Source organism: Vigna umbellata, chromosome 5, assembly GCF_029865625.1.
Source record: "Vigna umbellata cultivar VRB3 chromosome 5, Vumbellata_1.0, whole genome shotgun sequence".
In the NCBI taxonomy this organism is placed as follows: Eukaryota; Viridiplantae; Streptophyta; class Magnoliopsida; order Fabales; family Fabaceae; genus Vigna; species Vigna umbellata.
Genome location: NC_142169.1, coordinates 52,472,813 through 52,490,129, shown reverse-complemented (window position 1 = coordinate 52,490,129; position 17,317 = coordinate 52,472,813). Strand labels below are relative to the sequence as shown.

At 35.6% G+C, this 17,317-nt stretch overlaps 1 protein-coding gene and 1 pseudogene across 2 annotated transcripts; one reads left to right on the top strand and one right to left on the bottom strand.

The window, feature by feature from the left end:
* Positions 1-12,300: 12,300 nt before the first annotated feature.
* LOC124822185 (uncharacterized) lies at positions 12,301-14,495 on the top strand (annotated as a pseudogene). Its single transcript, XR_015786723.1, has 6 exons — positions 12,301-12,532; positions 12,796-12,962; positions 13,020-13,272; positions 13,351-13,513; positions 13,612-13,751; positions 14,257-14,495. The product of XR_015786723.1 is annotated as an uncharacterized LOC124822185 (transcript).
* A 520-nt stretch (positions 14,496-15,015) lies between these two features.
* Positions 15,016-17,273, bottom strand: LOC124822192 (mitochondrial import inner membrane translocase subunit TIM22-3-like). The gene is made up of 5 exons (XM_047294165.2): positions 16,868-17,273; positions 16,603-16,667; positions 16,429-16,501; positions 16,058-16,111; positions 15,016-15,471 (listed from the first exon to the last, which is right to left on the bottom strand). Exons 1-5 carry the CDS (start codon positions 17,010-17,012, stop codon positions 15,341-15,343), a joined length of 468 nt encoding a protein of 155 aa, XP_047150121.1. The 5' UTR covers positions 17,013-17,273; the 3' UTR covers positions 15,016-15,340.
* Between the last annotated feature and the right edge of the window lie 44 nt (positions 17,274-17,317).

Sequence of the window (17,317 nt, the reverse complement as noted above, 5' to 3'; positions counted from 1 at the left end):
ACCATATTTAGTAAAACTCATGGTGTAGAAACAACAATGGTAGCAAAGGCAAAATAAGTGGATACTTCAAGCAAAGGTTTTGCATAGGTAGGTCAACTATGAATATGACACTTATTTTGGAGTGACTAATTTATTTCACATCATTTTTTCAACTAAAAAGTGAGGTGGAACCAATTATTATTTCAGGCAAAGGTTTTTTCTTCAAACTTAATGGACATCCAACTCATGTTGACGCAGTCATTGACACTTAACCCAATTTATTTTCATCATTTTTTCTACATAGAACCTTGTACATACAAGATTTCATAAATAATCACATCCAAATTTAGTGGGGACTGCAGTGCAAACATTTAAAACATTGATCATTATGATCTTCAAATTTCATTAACAATAAATGTAATCACTACTTTTCTTTGAACATTTTTAACAACAAATATGTACATTCAGTCATCATCAATACATATTGAAAAAGTTGTAAACAAATCATCAATAACATTGCAAAAATCCTGATGGAGGACCATCTAAGCTTCACATAGGACCTTTAACAAGAGCCATGTCCAAGAGAATCCAAGAGGAAGAGGGAGCACTCACTACCTTACTCTTATGGAGTATTACTTACTAAGTTCTCTTTCTCTTTGCTAAATACTTTTACATTGCTTTTGTAGAATATTAATAAAAGGGAGGAACCATGTCTATGCAACTTAAAAGGGCTGCCACGTAAGTAAAGCAAAGAAGCACAAATGGATGGTTGGTGCCCATGGCTTTTGCATTTCGTTCAACACCAAAGACAACAACTCCATCTTCTTCAATTGCTTTGCTGAGTTGGCACTTATAGCTTGCTGCCCAAGCTTCCTCTATCTGTTTTACAGCATGTGCACATTTAAATAACTTCACAATATGTTTTAGAAGCTCTCCTTCTTCTATAAATAGAGAGCTTCATCACTTGTAAAGGTAACTTGAATTGAAGTAAAGAAATGCTGCCAATTTCCAGCTATTACTCTCAAGTTCACCTCTGTGCTTTGTTATCTAGCACCTCCTCTAGCTTCTTTCCCCTTTGGAAAGCCTACTGAGTTAGAGATCTACCAAAACATCCATTCAAACACCGCCAGACAATTTCACAAACACCTTGAGTGCGCTCCGAACCTCCACTGTTTCCTTTCATCCGCTGCCAATTCTCTGAGTTGTGGAGCTTCTTCTGCACATTCTGGAGTAGCGCCTATCATTTGGCATCAAGAGCCAGCACGTCCACGCTGTGCTTCAACGAGCTAAGTTGCTCTTTTCTTCATTTTTGTTTCTGTCATGTGCTGTCAACTCTGTCACTGTTTTATCAATTTTTTTAAATTCTGTTTGGCTTAATTCGTACTTGAGATTGCTATTTGTGTTCATTCAGTTGTTCCTTAGTGTTTCGTCATCATTTTAATCGGTGCACTTTGTTTGTTTGAGTTCAAATCCAGCTTTATTCATCTTTTCCAGTTTTGTCTCAGTCATGTGCCTTATGTGCAGTGTTGTTTCTGTTTCAAATGTTTGATTCTGTTCTAGCTTTCAATTTTCATTTTCAAACTGTGTATTAGATGCACGTTTAGCAATGAATCAATCCACAAAGGCAAAGAGACAATGTCTAGCCTAGATTATATGAGCTAAAGCATCCAACATTTGCGTCAATTTTCACAAAATTCTGCACAATCTTTTCAAATCTGGTATCTGTACTTTAATCTGTTTCAGACCAGATTTCTTGCTTCTAAAGCTTTGTGCAAGTTTCCTTGGTGTTGTTAAGCATTGCTACAAGTGTACAAACTCATATTAAACTCAGAAAAGCAAAATGTGTGGTTGAGTTCATAAAATCTGGTTTCAAATTCTGCATCAGAATTCATTTCTACATTGATTTGGTGCATACTGTTTCTGCCAGCTTTGTTGTATCTAAAACTTGAGACAAGTTTCTTTTATGATTTTAAGCATGTTTCAAGTGATAGTAACTCCAATCAATCACATATTTGCAAAATGAGTTGTTGAGTTGTTTCAAAATTCACTAAACAATGTTGTCACAGTTTTTTATCAGATTTTGCATCGTGCTTGCTGTCTTTGTGTGGTTTTAGGTTACTTTAAATCTTCTAGCTGATACTCTATAGTTAGATCTAGTTGTTTAGGACCTTTCTTGCATGATTGTTGATCCATCCAGCTTTGACTCTATTGCATTTTAAATTTTGGTGCAGTTTTGTCACTTTTTCTGCATAATTTGGCAACTCATACACTGTTTTTGAGATTTTGTGACTGCCTGTGCATTTTCAATGGTTCAGCAAGTGTATTTGGTCAATTAAAACTAGTGCCTACTGTTCATTTGGTCAGTTTTCACCAAAAGTGCAAAATCAGTTTTTAGACCATTGAAATTGCTTAAGTTTGGAAGTGGACTACTGATTTGCTGCTGCAGTGTGATTCTTTGCTGTCTAAGTGTTTGTACACATCAAAATTGATGAGATAAACTTGTTTGACATATCATTGGAGCCTTTGATACACTGCCATTTGTTTTGCACACTGCTGTTCCAATTTTCCAGCCACATTTTTGGTGCAGTATGCATTTCTTTGTTGTTTTCTATACTTTAAAAGTTTCCATTTGAAATTTGGATTGGCAAAAGCTAGGGGATTCTATTCCAACCATTTTTGAATCATTATACAAGTGAATTCAAAGCATCAAAAAGCAAATAACCCCTGCAATCCAGTGTTCATGCATCCAAAACCAGAAAACACCAAAATGTACTGTTCTTAGTGGCATTTTGTCAAACAGTTTGGCATTTTCATCACACACTTTCACTGCACTTGAATTTGCTCTTTGTTTTGAGTTTTTCTTGCTTTTCTAATCTGTTCTAGACCCTATCTTAAGTTCCTTTTGTGTGCTAGCCTTTCTTCCAGCCCCAAAGTGTTTAGAAATCACTTTTATTTGCTTCCCTATATTGCTGTCACGTTATTTCTGCATTAAACTTTGCTGCAACATTTTTTTTTTATCACTCACGGGTTTTGTGACTTTTGTCTGCTGCAACATCATATTTTGGTGGAGTTTTAACATCCACCTAGGCCTTATCAAAGGGGTAGCATCTTAAGGAGTGGAGGTCTTGCTAACATTGCTTCAAGTGGACTTCAGGAGCAATTTCCATTGGCTGTCCAGCACTTCTTTGCAGCAGAAAAACACCACTTTAAAGTTACATTTCAGCTCCTTTATTTAGCTGTTGCTGCCACACTTGGCTTTGTTTACATTGTCTTACACTTCATTGTATAAGTGACATTCTATCACGGAACCTTTGTAGTTAATTCTTCTTTGCTTTTGAAACTTGAGTTACTTGGGAAAATGCTTATCAAGCAATTCCAAGTACTCCATTAAACATTGTAATAGTCTAGTTGCGCATCTTAGTGTGGAAGTGTGTCAAGTGGCTCCCAGTGTCATTTGCACTTTCACTTAGGGCCGTTTTTCTTTTTCCATTCATTTCATACTTCCTTTCTTTTGTTTGTTGAATATTTGTTTCTACGTCTCCGTGATAGCTAGGTGTGCTACCATATAGACAAACCTTCGTTTGGTTTATTAGGGGCATAACATCGTTGCATTCCAAAAAGGCTTTGAACGACTTCTATCTAGAAACTTTGGTAAGAAACGTTAGGAGACACTCTGGCTAAGGAAGGACAAGGTTTCTAAGCTTGTCCATTGTGACTCACCTCTCCTTCCTGGGAGCTATTCGATTTCTTCACCTTTAGAATCTCTGTAGAAGTCATTCACCAAAAACAAGCAAATCCTCTTTTCCAAAAGTTTTGATTCATACTTGTGCAAGGCTGTCAAATATTTGTGAAAACACTTTCTCTACTTCACAAGCATGAGTCACTCTAGTGTTCAAGGTAACACCAATCATGATCAGGACAACATAGAGTTGAGAGAAGAGCTCAATACAACCAAGGCTGAGTTACATGAACTAAGGCAAATGGTCACCAATCTTACTCTCATTCAAAGAGGGCATTCACAAGGGAATCACTCTCATAGGCAAAACCATGATCATGATGATCATTCCCAACATAGTGATCACCATAGTTATCACCCTTATGATCACTATCAACGCCCTCCTAGGCGTAATCATAACCATAGAGACCATCATGTGGAACCTAAACTCGACCTTCCACCCTTCTTTGGACGAGACAATGTAGAAGAATACTTTGAGTGGGAGATGAAGGTTGAACAGATTTTTGAGTGCTACCACATAGATGATAGGAGGCGAGTGACCTTAGCTACCTTGACTTTTCAAGGTGCAGCCCTTTATTGGTGGACCTCAATCATAAGAGATCAAAAGATGAGTGGCGACTATACCATTCAATACTGGAATGAGTTAAAAGCAGCCTTACACAGAAGGCATGTACCAGCATATTATGCTAGAGAAGTCATGGACAAGCTCCATAGACTTCAACAAAGAAACATGAGTGTTGAGGAATATCGGCAGAAATTAGAATTACTCATGTTAAGAGCTGGGATTAAAGAGGAAGAGAGATTCACCATAGCTAGATTCCAGAGTGGATTGAACTATGAGATTAGAGATAAGGTAGAACTCTTACCTTACTTAGATCTCAATGACTTTGTCCAGCTATGTGTGAGAGTGGAAGAACAAAATAGAAGAAAAGCTTCCACAAAGAGACCTTATGCTACCTCCTCTTCATATAGGAAAGATTTTAAGAGGGAGGGTAGTTTTCCAAGATATGAAGAATCAAAAGAGAGAAAGCGTGAACGAGAGAAAGATAAGATCAAAAGCAAGGATAGAGAGCTAAGAAAAGAAAAAGAGAACTCTCAAGGAAAGGAACAACGGTCTCCAAGAGAGCAAACTAGAGATTCCAAGGGTAGGGAGACTAGATGTTTTAAATGTGGGGCTAGAGGACACTATTCAACTGAGTGTCACTTCAAAAAGTCAACCTATATCCTTGAGCATGAAAATCATAGTGAGGTATCAACCTCCAGTGCGTCTGAGTTGTCCTCATCTGAAGAGGAACATGAAGCTCCACCTTGTGATGGAGATCTTCTTATGGTTAGGAGACTCCTTGAAGCAAAGCATGTGGAGTTAGAACAATCTCAACGCGAAAACCTATTCCACACACGCTGCAAAGTTTTTGATAAAACTTGTTCTATGATTGTGGATAGTGGTTCTTGTTGTAATTGTTGTAGCTTTAGAATGGTGGAAAAGCTAGGCTTAACTCCTACTCCTCATCCTAACCCTTACAAAATTCAATGGATAAAAGAGGATGAAGGAATAGTTGTTAAGGAACAAGTAAGTGTACCAATTTCCATAGGCAAGTATGAAGATCAAATCATTTGTGATATTGTTCCAATGGAAGCAGGTCACATCTTACTTGGGCGACCTTGGCAATATGACAAACAAGCTTTGCATGATGGGGTCACCAACAAGATCACCATCCAACACAAAGGCAAAAAGATTATCTTGAGCCCTCTTACACCATCACAAGTACGAGAGGATCAAATAATACTTAAAAAAAAATTGGATGGTGAGAAAAAGCTCAAAAATAAAACAGTTTCAAAAGAGAAGAATTTGAGTTTGTTAGAAAGTGCCTCAACCAATGTAGTTGTCCCAACAAAACAATCTAAAAATCTTTTTCTTGGACAACCTCACTTTCTACTCTATTGCAAAGAGGCACTTGTTTCCATAAATCATCCACTTGATTCTCTTCCCAAAGGGTTACAAAAGCTTTTGAAAGAATTTGATGATTTATTTCCTAAAGAGGTTCCAAGTGGTTTACCACCTCTTAGAGGAATTGAACATCAGATTGATTTGATCCCTGGAGCTAGTCTTCCCAATAGACCAACTTATAGGACTAACCCTACAGAAACCAAAGAGATAGAGAGGCAAGTCCATGATTTATTGGAAAAAGGGTGGATACAAAAAAGTCTTAGCCCTTGTGCCGTGCCAGTGTTGTTAGTCCCAAAGAAAGATGGTTCTTGGCGAATGTGTACAGATTGTAGGGCTATCAACAACATTACAGTCAAGTATTGGCACCCTATTCCTCGGTTGGACGATATGTTATATGAGTTACATGGAGCAAACATGTTCACCAAGATTGATCTTAAAAGTGGATATCATCAAATAAGAATCAAAGACGGAGATGAATGGAAAACCGCTTTTAAGACCAAATTTGGCCTCTATGAATGGTTAGTCATGCCTTTTGGCTTAACCAATGCTCCTAGTACATTCATGCGACTAATGAATCATGTCCTTCAGGAATACATCGGCAGCTTTGTTGTAGTCTACTTTGATGACATTCTAATCTATAGCAAAGGTCTTAAAGAACATCTTCACCATGTGAGGAAAGTTTTGATTTTACTTAGACAACATCACTTATTTGCCAACTTTGACAAATGTACCTTTTGTCAAGAAAGTGTCATTTTTCTGGGATTCAAAGTTGGGAAAGAAGGTGTACATGTTGATCCTAGCAAAATCAATGCTATCCAAGAGTGGCCTGTCTTGAAAACAGTGGGAGAAGTAAGAAGTTTTCTAGGTCTAGCAGGTTTCTATAGACGATTTGTAGAAAATTTCTCTACTATTGCTGCTCCCCTCAATGAACTTTTAAAGAAAGATGTGTCATTCAAATGGGATGAAAAGCAAAGTCTAGCCTTTGAGACCTTGAAGCATAAGTTAACACATGCACCCATTCTACATTTACCTAATTTTTCTAAAGCTTTTCAAGTCGAATGTGATGCATCTGGGGTAGGAATAGGAGCTGTCCTTATACAAGAAGGTCACCCCATAGCTTATTTTAGTGAAAAACTCAGGGGACCTACATTGAATTATCCTACCTATGACAAAGAACTATATGCCCTTATTCGAGCATTGCAAACTTGGGAGCATTACTTGGTGTCTAGAGAATTTATTATCAATACTGACCATGAATCTCTCAAGTATATTAAAGGGCAAGGAAAGCTGAACAAAAGACATGCCAAGTGGATAGAATATCTCGAGCAGTTTCAATATGTCATCAAACATAAAAAGGGAAGTACTAATGTTGTTGCGGATGCTCTATCTAGACGTCATGCATTGTTAGTTACTTTAGGATCACAAATACTAGGTTTTGATGACATTAAGCAACTTTATGAAACTGATCCTACATTTGCATCCACATATGCATCTTGTCTTAAGAAGCCATTCGACGGATTCTATATTTCTGAGGGGTATCTTTTTAATAAAGGAAAATTATGCATACCCCAAGGATCCATTCGAAAGCTTCTTATCAAGGAAAGTCATGGAGGAGGACTCATGGGCCATCATGGAGTTGATAAAACTCTTCATACTTTAAAAAGCAAATTTTATTGGCCACACATGAGAATAGATGTCCAAAAGCATTGTTCTAGTTGCATAACTTGTTTACAAGCTAAATCTAAAGTCATGCCCCATGGACTCTATCTTCCTCTTCCAATAGCTAGCACCCCTTGGGAGGACATTAGTATGGATTTTGTCCTAGGTCTACCGAGAACTCAAAAGGGGTTTGATTCAATCTTTGTGGTAGTTGATAGATTTAGTAAAATGGCTCATTTCATACCTTGCCACAAAGTAGATGATGCTAGCTATATAGCAAGACTTTTCTTCAAAGAAGTAGTCAAATTACATGGCTTACCTAAAACTATAGTTTCTGATAGAGATGTTAAGTTCCTTAGCTACTTTTGGAAAACACTTTGGGCCAAGCTAGGAACTAAACTACTATTTTCTACTACATGTCACCCACAAACTGATGGGCAAACAGAAGTAGTAAATAGATCTCTATCAATTCTATTAAGGGTAATGTTAAAGGGCAATATTAAAAATTGGGATGATCATCTACCTCATATAGAGTTTGCTTATAATAGAGTAGTTCACAAGACTACTAAACTTTCTCCTTTTGAGGTTGTTTATGGTTTTAACCCTATCACACCGCTTGATTTACTTCCTCTTCCAGATTCATCTTCTTTTCTTCATAAAGAAGGTATTTCTAAAGCGGAGTTTATCAAAAAGTTACATGAAAAGGTTAAAACCCATATTGAAAAACAAACTCAAAAATATTCTGACTACAACAACAAAGGGAGAAAACAAGTAATCTTTAAAGAGGGAGACTTAGTTTGGCTTCACTTGAGAAAGGAAAGATTTCCTTCTCAACGTAAATCCAAATTAAGCCCAAGAGGTGATGGTCCTTTCAAAGTGGTCAAGAAAATAAATGATAATGCATATCAATTAGACCTTCCTGAAAGTTATGGCGTCAGTCCTACTTTTAACATTTGTGATTTAATTCCTTTCACAGGAGATGCCCAACAGGATTCCCAAGATCTGAGGACAGATCTTTTTCAAGAGGGAGGGACTGATGGAGGACCATCTAAGCTTCACATAGGACCTTTAACAAGAGCCATGTCCAAGAGAATCCAAGAGGAAGAGGGAGCACTCACTACATTACTCTTATGGAGTATTACTTACTAAGTTCTCTTTCTCTTTGCTAAATACTTTTACATTGCTTTTGTAGAATATTAATAAAAGGGAGGAACCATGTCTATGCAACTTAAAAGGGCTGCCACGTAAGTAAAGCAAAGAAGCACAAATGGATGGTTGGTGCCCATGGCTTTTGCATTTCGTTCAACACCAAAGACAACAACTCCATCTTCTTCAATTGCTTTGCTGAGTTGGCACTTATAGCTTGCTGCCCAAGCTTCCTCTATCTGTTTTACAACATGTGCACATTTAAATAACTTCACAATATGTTTTAGAAGCTCTCCTTCTTCTATAAATAGAGAGCTTCATCACTTGTAAAGGTAACTTGAATTGAAGTAAAGAAATGCTGCCAATTTCCAGCTATTACTCTCAAGTTCACCTCTGTGCTTTGTTATCTAGCACCTCCTCTAGCTTCTTTCCCCTTTGGAAAGCCTACTGAGTTAGAGATCTACCAAAACATCCATTCAAACACCGCCAGACAATTTCACAAACACCTTGAGTGCGCTCCGAACCTCCACTGTTTCCTTTCATCCGCTGCCAATTCTCTGAGTTGTGGAGCTTCTTCTGCACATTCTGGAGTAGCGCCTATCAAATCCCTATTCAACAACATCTACACAATGCCTAAATCTTGCAACACTTGAGCCCTCCGCACATTGTCCACATCCAAAATCCAATCACAAACATGCTTCTTCCTAACCCGTTGTAGTTCCTCCTGCAAAGACAAAAATGCACCATTTCTATCAAAGCTCCAGAACATGAAAATTTTTACAACTTACAGTTGTGTAACTGGGTATTGTGTTGCCTTCGTATTTCTCGATGTCATCCCACAACTCCATAATTTTCAAAACAATTACTCCACAATCAAATCTACAACAAACAAAGTCCAACAACAAAATAATATTATTTAACATATCAGTTGGTCCCCCAATTCTTTAGAGACAAGGACATTTTTATCCTCAACTTCATCATGTGAAGATTTATCAGTTTCAACCAAGTCATCATTGATCAAGCTTTCAAGCAATTTTATCTTTCTGTCAGAATGCAGCCATAAAGGAAGCAAAGATGATCTGTGTAAAGCAAGAAACCTAATTTCAAAGAGCCTAATCTCAAGTCAATTTGATCTCAACCCTGACCTTTGTTCAGTGTTTTACTCATAACTCTCTTTAAAGAACTTCGAATGAATTGATTCTTGTTTTATTGGATTCCAGACTCAAAGATCTCTCTTTGGACACCAGACTCGTAACTTTTAGACAACAGAGTCAACGGCAGTACAAATTTTAAGATTGACATTTTAATTACGTTTTTAAGTAATTTCAGCTATGACCTTTACTCACTATTTTACTCATTACTCTTTCCAAAGAATTCCAAATGAGATTATTCTTGTTTTTTTCAAATATACACTCAAAGATATTTCTTTGGACACCATACTCGTAAATTTTAGACAATAGGGTCAACTGCAGTACAAATTTTAAGATCGACATTTTAATTACGTTTTTCAGTATTTTCAGCTATGACCTTTACTCACTATTTCACTCATTACTCTCTTCACGGAATTCCAAATGCGATGATTCTTGTTTCGTTGGAATCTAGACTCAAAGATATTTCTTTGGACACCAGACTCGTAACTTTTAGATCACAGAGTTAGCTGCAGTAAAAATTTTAAGATCAGCATTTTAATCACGTTTTTCTGTATTTTCAACTATGACCTTTGCTGATTGATTTGCTTATAACTCTCTCCACATAACTCCAAATGAGTTCATTCTTTTTGGGTTGGACAGTAGACTCAAAGATCTCTCTAATGACTATAAATTCATAAATTTTAAAGCATTAAGCTAATTATGATTAATTTTTCAAAATTTCGTAAGTGTGCACAAAATTTCTAGACTCAAGGAAATTTTAAATCTGAATTGTGCCTTTATTTTGGTTTTACACACTAAATTGAAATAAGGAGCTGGACAGTAGCTTGAGAAAATTTCCACTAAAAGTATGGTCAAACACCATAAGGCAAGTTGTATTAAGTAGACCAATAATACCATGGCCCATATCACCAAACATTTATAAAGTTATGCAATATCATTAATGGTGTAGGATCCCATGCTTATCATTTACTCACAGTCTTATGGCATTTAGAAGAGATTTTAATCTCAAACTTATCATTCATGAATAAGGAACCAGAATTTCACCAATTTCAAAACTTCATCCAAGAGTTTAGAGAAAACATATAGTACAGATTTGCATACAAGCCTTCTATTCTTTCCAAACTCAGACTTACAAGGTATTTATTTGGTCAATCACATAGTTCACTCTTACAAACCAAGAAAATTCATACTTTCCTCACAAAAACCACATCAACCACTATATGTTCTAGACAACTTCATGCCACACTAAACCATACCACCAAATAACACAACAAACCCATAAAATGCCCAAACAAATTTAAACAAACTAAGCCAATCAAACACAAAAACTTGAATTACCCAAAACAAAGGAGGCAACCTTCACAAAGCACCTCTGATGACGGTATCCAAGTACGTTGTTTCCAAAATACCTAAAGTTTGGTGCCTACAAACGTTGCCTTCAACGACGACAGTCCGACCAACACCAACACCAACCTAGAGATTCATAACCTTCCACCGCCATCCAACACAATACTTATGCACACCATTGTTCATATCATATTTATAGTAATAAGGAGCATATCCTACATAATCAAGATCATACATCTATTATAGATTCATTTCTCTCAATACAAATAAACCAACCTTTAATGAATACAATGTCTCTCGATGGGAACACAACGAAGCAAGATGTGTGGGTGGGAGGAACAATCGCGAAAATGCCTCTTTTTCCTCCTCCGACGACACTCGGCACTCCAGCGACACTCTGGCGATAATGGGTGGGTGGGAGGAAGCGTAGGTTTCGCGTACGAACGGCGGCACTAGGTGGCTGGGTGGAGGGAAGACAACATCGTCTAGGTTTTGCCTACGCTCGGCAGCACTCCGACGACAATTGCTGGCTGGGTGGAGGGAAGACGAGACCGTCTAGGTTTCGTGTACGAACGACGGCACTACGGCAGCACGTACTCCGGCATCAGTGGTTGCTGGGTAGAGGGAAGACGAGTCTCTCTCTAGTTTTCGGGCTCAGAGATTCTCTTTCAAATGTTCTTAAGATTACAACTATGAAAATGAGAAAATGTACCCAAAATTTGAAACTTGTCCCAATTCTCATTGCCACGTCATTCTCATATGAAAAACTCATTTTTCACGTGCACCACTCATATTTTGACACGTGTCACATGTCAAAATGTTGTCATATATTGTTGTTAAAGTATCATTTTCCATAAAAAAAATAGAGTGAAAATTATATAAAAGAAACAAAAATGATTTTTTTATATTTTAATATATTTTGCAATAATTTAATATTATATTATAGTTAAAAACGTAAATATTAAGAACATAGTTTGAAAACATAATCATTGTTGCCTAATGCATAATCTACCATATTGTAAACGCAAATATTATCAATTGCTAATTTCAATCAATTTTATACCACATACCCATCATGTTTTATGATAATTAGCTTCATAAAAAAAATGAAAATCAACACTAATTATAAAAAAATAGCTACAACATGAATCAATGATGACATGCTGACTTTGCTCCGCGATAATTCTTTAAATATTCAATAAATTAACATCACACAATCAGAATTCTTCTGTTTTTGATTTTCATGTGTCTTATTCAGTAAGTAGACAAGTGTGATGAAAAAGTGCATTAAGTTGTAGGCTAAGCTTTAATTTCAGTATTATTGCAATGTAAGCAACTAAGGTTTTCCATTTCTTGTTGGCAATGCGGATAGCCAACGAATAATTTTCTTTAATCTTTTTCATTGATTTTGCACCAATTTCGAATACTGTTCTGGATTCTTCTTCCACAATTCGTCTTACCCACTTTTAATCTCTTAATTTCATTTTGCACCATTTTGGAAATTAATGCTCTCTCTGGACTTCACGATTTACATTGCAGGTTTGCCTAATGTTGCAATCACTGCAGGTCAATACTCATGGGATGCATTTTGTAGTTCGTTTTTTAGATAGATTTTGTGCAAATTTTGTAACCTGATGCTCTATCCATTTTAAAATTAGGGTTGTATGCTCACTTTATCTTTCAATTTCAAAACGCATGTGGTTATCTTTGCCTCTTTATGTTCTATTTTCCATTATTCCATTATATGTATTTTCCGTTATATGTATGTCTCTTATGGTTTAGGGTTCTTTGGGACTAAAACACTTGAGCTCACCATGTCCAATTTGCAGAAACTACTTCAGTCTATAGCCGAGATCTCGCTGAGAAAGAGAATTGGAACATCATAGACCGGGTTATCAGGTTGTGGTTTGTCTCAGAGTTTACTAAACAGAGATCTCCATTTTCAATGGAGTTAGTGTTACAGGACATTCAGATAATATAATCCACCACACTCTTGGTTCATTTATATAATTAATTCTATAACAACTTACCATATTTAAAATCCTGAATGCAGGGTATGAGAATCCATCCCTCGATTAGAAAGATTACTTATTTACAAATTCCAATCTCAAATTTCTGAGAACAAGGTTTCCTCTATTCAATCCTTCAGTGTTGCATCAAATGCTGGGTCTTATAGAACCATTCTTACAAGATTAATTTCCAATTCGGAATAAAGGTTGTTTTAGTTGATGGTGAATTAATTCCCAAAACAAACCCCAAATACATCTCTTTGTCTACTCCTGGGTTTGACACCGAGTATTTAGTAGGTATGTTCAAGTCTGATAGTTCCAATCTTCTAACAAAACTTCAACTTCAAATTTTAATGTAGTTATTGATATATCCAGATGTCATGGGAGTGCTTACCCAAGTTGGAACTGAGAGGAAGTTGGAAAAAATTGGAAAAATGACCAAGTTGAATCTCATCTCACCCGAGTTGGAACTGAGAGGGAGCTGGAAAAAAAATGAAAAAATGACCAAGTTGAATCTCATCTCAGTAGAAGCTTATGGGTAAATTGAATGTTCAGTTCCTAAAATTTATTAATTTTATATCTTATTCAATTTGTTTAAACCATATTTATTCAATTTGTGTAAACCATGTTTCTTAGGGTTCGAATAGAATGCACTCTATTTGATAACTATGTTGTTGATCAACTAAATGCATTTCTTGGAGCTGCTTAAAATTAGCATATGGCTATTAGTATACAATTTTGCAAAGTCAAGGTCTGTCAAGCTACATAGTTTCAAGGTACATAGTTTGTCCATTATTTATTTTCGTCATTCATAATTTCTTTATTTCGGAATTTATCATCACTTTACATTTATTATTATTAAATTAAATATCTTTTTATATGTTTTATATAGATAAGGTCCATCTTTAGAATTACCAAGATAATTTATAACATCAACTCTGAAGAGGCCTTAGAACAAATTCTAAGTCAATTATCTGAATCATCTAAACACAGCATTGAATACAGCATTGGGATTGAGTTTCTTGAACTGAGACCTCGAAACACCATAGAAGGGTTATAAGATTGTAGGACGGTATGATATTAATTATCCTATCATTTTTGATAAAATAATTCTTGTATTCGTAGTGTTTTTTTTAAGGAATCTACTTTTGTTGTGTTGGCTAAATCAAAACAAACACATTCTAGACGACCTCGACTATCTTTGCCCTGCCTTTTTAAATGTAATGTTATATGCTATTTTGATTACATTAGACTGCTCTTTCTGATTATGTCTCTATTCAGGTATGAAATAAAAGTTTGAGTCATGGATGAAACAGATTCAACGATTTTTCTCTACTATTCGATAGAGATGCATCTATGCTACTGAAGATAGAGTTATTCAGAACTGCATTGTATATACTTATGATATAGTTATTTAAAATTGCATTGTATATACGGATGACAGTTATTTAAAACTGCATTGTATTTGTCATTCAAACTTAAAATACAATGTCTATTTTATTCTTTTTTAATATTTCTAATTGTCGTACTCGAAAATAATCTTGTGCATTCGAAAATAAGCTTGTGGTAAAAATACTAGTAATAATGATAAAACGGTGTACAACAGAATTTTGTTTTTTTCTGCAGTTGTGATTAGGTGTCATTGTTAAGTAATATGACAGAACCATGTTATAACCTGTTTATCACTGCAGGTTTACCATGAAATTTACTAGTAAAAATAGGAAACAGTTAGTTTTATATTAGCAGTTTGTAATATACCTTTCTGATATAAGATGATTTCTTGAGTGTGAATCTACTGATATGAGATTATTGCATTAAATGGTTGAGTTTTGCCGTTAATGCTTGTTCTACCCAATTAGAACATGATTACTTTCACTGAGGGAGACATGCAGTTTCTACAACTTGCTACTCTTGACGCATCCCTTTCACTTTAAAACAGTATAAAAGAATATGTGAACTAAAGACGTGTGTCTCATACTAAAAATGACAATACGATCAGCAATGTGTTATGGAAGAGAATGTATTTTAAGATGCGCAATAAACAGGCTCAAATCATTATTAATATATATCAAGAAAGTGTTGCAACCAAGTTCTGCTGCAGATCATGGGTAAAACCTTTTCTTTAAAAAGAAAAAATAAAGCGCATTGCTTTCTAACTCAAATCATTTCAGCCCCATGAGACAAGCTCAGAATGCCATATTTGAAACAAGTCATTCCCTTGTTACAATGTACCTCACCCCTATATCTAAAAGTGTCCATAAAGCTATAATGAAGCCAAAAGAGAGGTGCATATGCTACACCTTAACCTTATCTTAACGATGTAAAAGAAAAAAAAACACAATATACCCTTTATGAGATGTAGGAATCATGCTTTGTTGTGTACAGTTTTCTTGGACTTGGGGTATGCAAGTGCTGATCCCTGCTTGGTTAACCCTTCAACGATAAAAGAAAGAACCCCCAAAGTAAGGCAGTTCTGTAGAAGTGATAGGGGTGTATCTGAAGAATCGTGAGGACAAGTTTTAATAACAAAAAAATATATGGTGTAGCAATAATACATACACACACACTGAGAGACTATTACAATAAAATAGTTATTTTATTTGTCACAAAATATATTAAGAAGAGTAATAGTACGCAAAGTATTAGATTATAAAAAATCACTGTACATAGTATGTCTTTTAATAACCTCATGAGTTACATCTAACATGATTTCTAATATGTTAACAATTTAAAAACACTGATAGAAACTAAACTCTGTTAATAAACCTTAAAACATTCCCCAGTCACCAATTGAAGACATAATCGTCGCACTGTTTGACTTGAAGATCATGTTTATCCAGAGAGTTCTTGTTTGAGGAAATGATTGGTGTGTTTGGATTAGTGTTTGAGATACAAACATACTTTTCAATGTAAAAATAAAAGTGAAGCAAGTATTTTGTTTTATTGAGATATATGCAATCAAAGTAGGCAGAGATTAGTCTGAACTTTTATCCTTAATTTCAATTGGTGCATGGACCAATCAAGTTAATAAAATTTTCAAGTAAATGTTGACAATTCATCAAATTATTAGAAAAAAGGATACCAGGAAAACTTGTAGCAAGACCAGCACAACATCCAGCTAGCCCCGCATTAATGGCTGCAGATGTGAAAGCAATCACATTATCAGTGAAGAACTGGCAAGGATTTTGAAGTAAGCTTATACTGTATTTGACAGAATTAAAAGTTTGTTTCACCAAATTAGACCTCTTGGGTGAAGGAACATATCTGTTGATATTTTTTGAAATACTCTTTCGTGTGGCATTTGAATACTATCATATCATAATTCCTTTCATCATGTTCTTTTATGTCATTTTAACAAACACTTTTCCTCCAACTATCTAATTTATCAGTTTTGAACTAACCTCTAACTTACTCATTTAGAATTTTTTCCGAAATAGAATAAATATTTTATACCATCATCCTTTCCTCGAAGTCTTCCCAAGATGCAGACAGCCAAACTATCAACTCCAGATAAAATTGCAAATGTCTATCGAAGAGAAGAAAAAGAAAACAGCCGTTCAAATAACTATTAAGTTCATAGAGTAACAAGCCAGACAGAAAAATTAACAACATTGATGTGTGGAATACCTTAGCATTAGACCCTGCTTCAATAAAGGATCCTTTAAAGCCTTTCTTCTTGATCAATCCAGCACCTGAAACAGACCCTTAGAAAACATCCTTGATCATGGATATAAACATTCACCAACTAAATAACTCTAACCAAGATAGCATAGATATATGAAATAACCTATCATTGAATTAAGCAGAAAATTGAGTTAGAAAGTTTATTTCTCTAAATATTATATACATTCACAAGTTTAAATGACTTGAAGGTCCAAATTAGAGAGAGAACCGTAGCCGAAAAGGGAGCCAGCGAAAGCACCACAAGCGGAGTTAGCGGCGGAGAGAAGAAGGCATACGGTGGGAGACGGAGCAGAGTTCACATCACTTTCTGAATTAACTGTTGCATTCGATGCCATCACTTTTTGACTTTTCATGATGAGATGATCCTGCTCTTCGCTTCAATTTATTCAATCAACTAATCAATGCTGTTAATCGTTATTGTAAGTTAAGTGAGACCCATCTTACCCAGAAAATTAAAAATATTTAGGAACACAAGGATTAATGTTCTTCTATAATTATTGACGTAATGTAATTCTCATTGTTATTAACGATAATCAAATTATTTTAATACGAAACAAAGTTCTGAAATCGATTGCTTCAATAAATATCCAATTTCTGTGCAAGAGTGGCTTTGTCCAGTGTAGTAGCTTTGCTATTGTGAGAAGGGTAACTATAATTT

Coding starts and splice junctions, on each gene's coding strand:
- LOC124822192 (XM_047294165.2), bottom strand. CDS start 17,012: ATGAAAAGTCAAAAAGTGATGGCATCGAATGCAACAGTTAATTCAGAA. Junction 16,668..16,867: donor TGGCTCCCTTTTCGGCTACG/GTTCTCTCTCTA, acceptor GGTCTGTTTCAG/GTGCTGGATTGATCAAGAAG. Junction 16,112..16,428: donor ACTTCGAGGAAAGGATGATG/GTATAAAATATT, acceptor TCACATCTGCAG/CCATTAATGCGGGGCTAGCT.